This window comes from Equus caballus, chromosome 11 (genome assembly GCF_041296265.1).
Source record: "Equus caballus isolate H_3958 breed thoroughbred chromosome 11, TB-T2T, whole genome shotgun sequence".
Taxonomy (NCBI): Eukaryota; Metazoa; Chordata; class Mammalia; order Perissodactyla; family Equidae; genus Equus; species Equus caballus.
This window is the reverse complement of record NC_091694.1, coordinates 18,729,010-18,737,571: the sequence shown is the minus strand read 5'-3', so window position 1 is coordinate 18,737,571 and position 8,562 is coordinate 18,729,010. Positions and strand designations below refer to the sequence as shown.

The 8,562-nt window shown below is 58.1% G+C and overlaps 1 protein-coding gene across 1 annotated transcript; it reads right to left on the bottom strand.

Moving 5' to 3' along the window:
* Positions 1–1,021: 1,021 nt before the first annotated feature.
* Positions 1,022–7,772, bottom strand: C1QL1 (complement C1q like 1). Its single transcript, XM_023652382.2, has 2 exons — positions 6,942–7,772; positions 1,022–1,670 (listed from the first exon to the last, which is right to left on the bottom strand). The coding sequence occupies exons 1-2, from the start codon at positions 7,536–7,538 to the stop codon at positions 1,491–1,493; spliced, it is 777 nt and encodes a 258-aa protein (XP_023508150.1). The 5' UTR covers positions 7,539–7,772; the 3' UTR covers positions 1,022–1,490.
* Positions 7,773–8,562: the final 790 nt, after the last annotated feature.

Here is an 8,562-nt window from a genome sequence, read left to right as displayed (position 1 = left end):
CAAATACTGGCAACTGCCTCTCTCTAGCTCTGTGACCTTGGCAAGTTATTTAACCTCTCTGAGCCTCAGTTTCCTCATCTGAAATGGATAAAATAACGGCATCCATGTTCAAGGGCATTGCCTGCCAGTTCACCCCTACTCCACACACATATCCATGAGATAATATTTGTAAAGTTCCTGTATGCTGTCTGCCACAGAGTGGGTGCTCTCTAAATACTGGCTATTATTTAGGAATGTCATAACTGTGTGAATGTCATGGCCCCAGTTATAGGAAGCAAGGGGCAAGGAGACTTACTGTGTGGTCTTCAAGGAGCAAGGGTTTCTTGGATTCAGGCGCAGTCACAGAACTTAGCGACTGTGTCACATTAAGCAAGCTACTTAACCTCCCAGGAAGAAGAATTATATCAGGGCTCCTGGGAGACTTGAGTGAGATGACGTTCCTGAAAGCATTTTGCAAACTTTAGAGTGATGTACAAATAATAAAAGCTATGTTTATTGAGCACATACATTATACCTCTCTAATCCTCAGTCAAGTGAAGCAGGTCTCATCACCTACATTTTATAGATGAGTAAACCGAGGCCCAGAGGTGAAGTGTTTAGGCCAAGGTCAACCAGCTTTTACCGTAAAGCTTGCTCCTTTCGTTGCTGCCGCTAACCCAGACTGAGTCAGAGAGGAGTGACTTGCCCAAGATCACACACAGTGACACTAGATTGAGAACCTGGGTCTCCCAGTTTAAACCTCGTGGTGCCTTTGGAACGCTGATGACACTTTCAAGGATAAAAAAATGGAACTTTTTTCCACCATGGAAGATGATGACGTAACTGGGCTGCTTCCCAGGCCCTCTTGGGCTGCTGTGGGCATTGGGCCCCTCAGCCCACCTCCTGCTGGAGCAGCTCTGACGCTGGCACCTGGCTTTCCTTGGATCCATGGGAAGCTTCCACCAGACCCCTTTCTGTTCTGGATGAGGGGGGGTTCATGGTCCCCTCCTGCAACTCCTTTCCAGGGCAAAGACCGAAAAGCAGCAGGGCAGAAGTGTTTTTATTTTAGCTTTGGTCAGACGGGGGGCAGCCGGGCCGGGGCTTTAGGGGGTGCTGGGAAGCTATCCAGCCCCCAACCAATCCCTCTCCCAGGCATGGCCACCCCGGGGCTGGAGGGCAGCGCGTCGACCCCGCCGAGACCTGTCCCCACGCTGGAGCGGGCTGGCGGGCAGGGAGGGCAATAAACAGCAGTCCTATCGTACAAATATACAGTGAGGCCGGGGCGGGGCGGTCAACACCGCTTTCCGGGGACCGGGACGGGGTGCGCTGGACCCGGCTCTGCGGCGAGCCGGCGGGAGGGCCTAGCTGTGGCCCGGCGGTGGTGAGTGCGGGCCGGGCAGGGGCGTCATAGCCGGGGAGGGCCGGCAGCGAGGGGGTGGGCAGGAGACAGGTCATCCTCTGCCCGCCAGGAAAGAGCCCCAGGGGGATGAAGGTGCAGGGACCGCGGGAGCTCAATCGGAGTAGATGATGAAGCCAGAGAACGTGCTGTATTTGTTGCTGTTGCCGCCGTGCGCTTTGCCTCCGTCGAGCTTGATGAAGACCTCGTCGCCCGCGTCCAGATGCAGGATCACGCTGTTGCTGGCGTAGTCGTAGTTCTGGTCCGCGTCCTGGGCAATGGCACTGGCCCGCACCTGCGGGGTTCCGGGGTAGGGGAGTAGCGGTGTGCGTGAGAGGGTTGAGGGGAGGATCCGGAGGCCCTAAAAGCCCCATCAGGGCTCCCAGTCTGCTTCTCTCTCGTCATCCCCTCCCCCATCATAACTGTGTGTTCTAGGAGGGGGTTATAGAGGAGCCCTGGATTTCCAGAGCCGCTGTAACCTGGGTCTGGATTGAGAGTCAAGGTGAAGTCGGCTTTCTTAACTCCTCTAGGTCTTCTCTCTCATGCTCTCTTGGTCTTATGCTCTCCCCTCTCTCATCATTCCTGCCTCTCTGCTTTAACTGTAATAATGGTGCCTTACGTATCAGCCGCACCACCTGCTCTTATGTCAGACGGACACAAGAGTATACCTTGGCCCCACAGCTCAGGGGCCTGGCGCAATGCCAGGCTGCTAGTAAGCAACCACCTTCGTACCAGGACTGGATCTTTGGACTCTTTGTCTAAAGTTCATTCTGGAGTCTTTCACGCGGGAGCAGTGAGATGGAAGGCCTGGTAATTACTTCTCCTCCCAAGGCTCAGATTGAGTCTCCAAGGAGCTGAAGCTATTCCTGTGACTATTACCCCACCCAAAGAGGACGTCTAGCTCCTCCCATCTCATCCCAGGGTGGGAAGAAGGGAATCCAGGCTGTGATCCTCAGTCTGATCTATATCCTTGCTGGTCCTTTTTTTGATGGGGGTGTGAAGGGACAGGCAGGACAATGGGGCAAGGGAGTGCCAGCATTTGGGTGGGAAGCCTGCTACTGGGGGCTCCAACTATAATCATAAGATACTGAGGGTGTGTGGGTGGTGGACAGATTCCCTCCGGACATTCCTCTCCAACAACTGAGGCAACACGAGGCCTGAGCCATAGGACCTGGGGCCTCTCTAGGATGTCCCAGGTGGAGATTGGGAAGAGAGGAGCCACCTCCAAGGTTCTGGCTTGTGCTGGCGGGAGGCTGCATTGAGTGGGGTTCTCTCAGTGAGGCTCCTCAACAGCCCCTCTCCATCCAGCCCCTTCTCTGAAGACAGCTTCCCCAAGGACAGGCAGTTTGGGCTGGACCACACCAAATCAGGGAGGGGCCCATCCTTCCTCCCGGGCTGGAGGCAGAACTGCAGGTCAGCTGGGCCAAAGCCGCTGACTCAGTGGCAATGCTGCAACAGGGGGACCCAACATCTTTGCACGCTGTCCACCATTTAAAGCCTAGATCCCACCAGCCCCTTCTCTTCCCTCAACCTTTTCTTCCCCAACCTGGGAAGGAACTGTTTGGGGCACTTAGCGGAGAAAACTCCTGGTCCAGCTGAAGGTGGGGAGAAATTAAATGACGGGGAGACACTGCCTGTCAAGGAGCTCAGTTTCTCTGTTTAGAAAATGGATGAGAATTCATCATTGCCAGCTTTGTAAAAACCTTTTGGATGGTGAAGAAAACAATTTCAAATCTTGATGGGGCTTTGAGCTACTAGGAAAGAGCAGAAAGCAAGCACCAACTTCTATATTGTTCCCTGGGCCCTAATCCTGGTAGTATTTATTATTACACATGCATTTCATTATCTTGCTAATAAATTACTACTAATAACAATTATTTTTATTACCCAGATTAATTTAGCCTTAACTCATTAAAACAGTGTGCTTCTTAATAGCCAAATCCATTAGATTACAGTCCTCTGTCATCAGGAATCTCCTGGTGATGTGACAGGCATCAGAACTGTTATGCTTATGTTTATTATTTATTCATCACCATGACTGTTGCTGTGATTATCCTAATTATCCATGGAGGCAAGGAGAATTTATGCTCTTCCATCCTTAGACAGTGGGAGATCCAGGAACAGAACCCAGGGGTCCTGATTCTCAGCCCCAGACTGGAACCAGTGGAGGCATCCAGCTCCTCCTGGGGGCTAAGGGGAAGTCTGGGGAATTAAGGTTGCCATGGAAGCAGGAATGACAGCCCAGGACTTGTCACAAGGGGGTGTGGTAGAATCACCTCCTCAAGGGCTGCCAGGAAGGGAAACTGAGGCAGTAGTCTGACTAGCGGCCTGGAAAGAGGAAGAAGAACCCAGGAAACATGCCCTTGCCCCCAGATCAATGCTGGGGTCTTAGATGTGCGGGGGTGGCTCCCATAGGCAGCCAACCTAGCCCACAGGGGACACTTGTGCTTTCACACACTTCCTGGGTCCCTACTGTGCCAGGCACCATGCTCTGTGTTGTGAAAGGCATTCAAGGCCAGAGAGGATAGCTGAGAGCCCTTTTCCCACCATCAGGCGTGAGGCTGATCTCGTTAGTCCTTATACGACAGTCCTCAATTTATACATCCCACCACCTCTCACCTCACTCAGACTCTGGTGTCTAAGCCTCTGCCCATTTGTAATACTCACCTTCCCATAGGCCCGGCCTGGCCCACACAGTCCCCTCTCCCCCAGCCCAGTTTATCAATTTCGTGTCTTCCCTGACCCATCTGAACCGTGGATTTTAGAGGCAGCTGCAGGGAGCTCACCTCACCCAGGGCACCAGCCCCAACCTCAGCCCCTTCCTCAGGCTCCTCAGGTTCCCATGTCCTGATGACCAGGGCTTGACGCGATCAGGCTGCACAGTAGTGACTCAAAGCTACCCCTAGGGAGTGGGGCTGGTGGGCCTCAGACAAGGACAGAGAGGGGGCCCCAGCACTAGGAAGGAAGGTGGTGACTCCTCCTCCCTATCTTGCCCAGGGGTGGGCCAGGGCCCAGATGCAGCTCTGCCTTGCTGAGCAAATTCTGGAAGCCTCTCTGCAGGCAGGAAGCCAAGAAGGAAAAGCACAGAGCCCAGGGTCGCCCCTGGTCTTGAAGGCATGGGAGGAGCAAGCTCGTCTCTTCTGTTCCCATCTGTTGGCCAGCCCCGTCATTTTTTGTCTACTCACTTGAATGTCCTCTTCCACCTCAGAGCCAGCCTCTCCCTACGCTTGACCTTTTTATTCTCTCCCTAGCCATGTCTCCTCTCCTTGGGGACCCAGGTTCACTTACCCTCTCCCCCAGCCAGGTTGGTCTGAGTAGGGGCCGGCTCCACTGAATCACTCCCTCAAGCCAACACATTTGGGGACAGGAGGCGCTAGCTGGGCTCCCAGTCCTCCTCTAACACAGAAATGCCTGGGGTGTGTTACTGTGTGGTTACTACTGTCTCCCCTGCACAGGCCACAAGGTCCTGGAGGGCAAGCAGATTGAAGCTCTGGAACCAAGCCCCAAACCTGGCTTCTAGTAGGGGCTTAGAACTAATATGTGGAATGGCTAGTCGGATTAAATGAGTTTCTTGGACAATCTGGAAGGAGAAGTCACAAAGGATGTGGGGTGGGGGGCAGTATAGGCCCCACCATTTCTGGGGCAGATGGTCTGAGTAACTGTTAAAATGCTGGGTCTTTGAAGCCCCTAGTTAAAGCTACCTCCTTTTTTCTACGAGCCTGTGGTCCCTGCTCCTTGTCAGGCTCTGCCAATGCCCTGCCCCTGCTGGAGGGGAAAAGAGAGACTTTTGAGTCCGTTTCACCTCACAGTGACTGAAGCAAGTGCCCCTGCCCCTAAGCACACACAATCTTTGGGGCCTCCTCTTGCCTGTCTCTGGGGCCCTGCTGCAACCTCCTGAGGTGGTGAAGGGTCTAGGGCCACTGGTGGCCTGGTGACTACCTCCCTATCCAGACAAGCTGGGCCCCCAGCCCTCTGAAACCTTAGCTGGGTGCCTGCCCAAACTTTCTTTGGGGAAGGAAGAAATTCCATTGATGAAGGTGACATTGCTGCATCCCTTATTGGAGATTAATAAGGGGAATTGTGGGGCTGTCTGCAGAATGAGCCCTCAGGATACTGGGGCCTCTCTTTTGGTCAGGAACCAAGGACAAAGAGGAGAGACACGGGAAGCCTGATAGACACAAGTGGGAGAGAGACATCCAAGGAATAAAGAGGGGCCTTAAACCCAGAGGACAGATGCCAGAAACCCAGGGAGAGACAGACAGGACTGGCAGACTCAGGAGAAAGACTGGCACAAGAGACAGAGGGAGAGGAGAGACAGAGAGATAGGAGAGACATTGAGGAGAGAGAGAGGCAGGGGAGAGGCAGAAACCAGAGAGAGAAGCAGGCAGGGGATAGACAAGAGGGGGCTGACTTACAAGCTCCTGGTAGGCTTTTTGCTGACTCCCATGCCTCTCCTTTCCCCCACCCCCAAGCCAGGGTCTGCCTCAGGGTAGTGCTGTAGTGGGAGGGGTTCCAACAGGCTCTTTCTTGGGTCTCAGTCACAGGAGATTCCTTCCCAACACCCATCAGCCTAGCTTTAGTCCTGACCCACACGGGTCCCCTTCTTCCACAAGAATGTTCTGCCTGACCACCCCCAGGGGCCCCAGGCCACAGCGGTCTGGGAGCACTGGGAAGGAAGCAGGTACAAATGGGAAGGGAGCCAGGACAGGGTTAGGTCGAGGTTGGTCCTGGGGCAGCAGTTCCAACGAGAGTATCGGACACTGCAGTCCCAGTGCCCAAGACCCCTGGTGCTTGGAGCCTGCCAGCTCCGGTCTCTGGGATGGGGATAGGGAACAAAGAGGATCCCCATGGGTGATTCCAACACCCCAGGAGTCAGGAGTTGCAGCTGGGAGGCCAAGAGGGGGAGTTTCCAGCTCTTTGCCCCGCCTCAGGAGGAAAAACTTTTCCCCCCAGAGGATGTCTTCTTGCACCGGTAGCTCTGACACAGTGGGAAGGGACCGCGCAGTCCTGGGTTTTGCAAAGGGCGTCAGATCGGCCCAGTGGTCGCTTCCCAAGGGCGGAGGATGTATTGCAGCTAAGGTTCTGCACGCCCGGCTCCCTTTGCCTTTGTGTCCAAAACATCTCCTACGGCTCGCCTTTGCTTGCGCGCAAATACGTGCGCCTGGGCACCCGGGGCGCCGAGGCTGCCTTTCCCCAGAGCCCACCCTTGTCCGTCCCTTATCGCTTGCTGGTATCAACCAGAATCCCAGCTCTCAGATGACGCTGCCCAAGGGCCAAGCCCCCAAGGGCCAGTCCGCCAGCCCAGGAATCCTACTTTCTGATTAGTTGGATTTATCTCCCGCATTTCCACGCCGCGAGCGCCCAGCAGCGTTTGCCTGGGAGCCTGCGACCGGGAACCGAGGAGTTCGGGGTGCCAGCCGGCCCCGACCATCCCCGCATATGATGCCTAAGCGGGGCCGCTGTAGAATCTCCACCTGCGCCCGCGGAGTCCGACCCGGTACCCATATGCCCCGGGCTCCCTGGGTGCCCTGCCCCCAGGTCAGCCCCATGCCCCCGCCGAGCCCACCTGGCCGTTCTTGCAGAGGTCCGCCCACATACTGGTGCCGTCGCCGCCGCGCATGAGGACGTGGTAGGTGAAAAAGTAGGTGCCGGGAATGTTGCACGTAAACTTGCCGCTGGTCGAGTCGTAGTTGTTGCCTAGATTGGTGACCACGTCGTCGAACTTGAGCACCTCGTAACCCTCGTGAGGGTTCTTGAGGCCAGCGTAGAAGGCCACGCGCGGCACCGTGGTGTAGGTGGCCGTGCTGATGGCGCCGCTGCCCCCCGCGCCCGGCAGCCCTGGAGGGCCGGTCTTGCCCGGCTCACCTTTCTCCCCGGGTGGCCCCACAGGGCCCGGAGGACCCGGGTCCCCGGGGGGCCCCGGGGGGCCCGGCTTGCCTGTGCGGCCCGGCTTCCCCTGGGGGCCCTGCACCAGCGTGGAGGGCGGGGGCGCGCCGCTCTGCTCGCTCAGAGCGTCGCCGCCGTCGGGCCGCGCGCCGGCGCCGGGGCCCCGCGCGGGGTAGGGGTCGCACACCATGCGGCAAGTGCCCAGCATCTCATAGTGGCCTTCAGGGCCGCCCGAGCTCACCAGCACGGGGATGAGCACCACCAGCACCAGCAGCATCACCACGCCCGCGGCGGCCGCCAGCAGCGTCTTCCGGCCGGCGCGGAGCCTGGGGAGCGCCGGGCCGCCGGGCCGCGCCGTCGGGGCAATGGTGCCGGCGGGCGGGGGGCGCGGGCGGGGCGCCCGCGCTCAAGGGTGGTCCGGCGGGGCTGCGGGCATGGGGCCGGGCCCGGGGCGCCGCGCTGCGCTAGATGCGCTGCCGAGCCCAGCCGCCACCTCCTGCCTCGCGCCTCCCTCCCGCTGTGCCACCGGACTGAGCGCGGCGGCCGCCGCCTCCTGCCTCGCTCCTCCCGCCTCCTGGCGCTGGGGCCACCGCCCACTCCGCCCCGCCCCGCCCCGCCCCGGACACCCGCTCCGCGCGGCTCGGTATCCACGAGGGGTGGGTCTGAGGCGGGGCCGGAGCCTAATTGGGCCGCGAGTGATAGAGCTCCGCCCACCAAGGGGGGCGGGGCCGCGGGGCGGGGCCGCGGAGACCCGGGCCAGAGCCTGGAGAGGAAGGGGGAGACTGAAAGAGGAGAGACTGAAACTCGGAAGTGGGGAGGGGGCTAGAGTCTGAGAGACAGGAGGGGCTCCCATGGGGAAGGGGAGCGTAGGGACCAAAGAACGAATGGAAGAAAAGGCCACAGGGAGAGCTAGAGAGAGCCGAGGGTGATTGGGAGAGGAGAAGCCTCGAGGGTCGGTTACGAGGAAAACCGAGAGGGACAGAGCGAGGTTCTAGGGGCCACGGCACGCAGGGGGTGGGGGCGGACCGGGGGTGGGGGCGCACGGGTCTGCAGGGGACAACGAGAGCGATTAAGGGGAGAACCGAGCGGAGAGCAAGAAGGGACTAGAAAGGAGGTTATAAGGGGCGAGAAAAGGGAAGGCAAAAGGAGCATGGGGAGGGAGCCATTTCGCACTCAGGCCTCGCAGACCACCTGTCCGGGAGATCTGGAGATCGTGAGCCTGCAAGGTGCCCAGCGGGATCCCGAGCACTGACAGCAGCCGCGCCTCTTCTTTTCTGGCTTCTGGCTGTTCCCTGCACCTG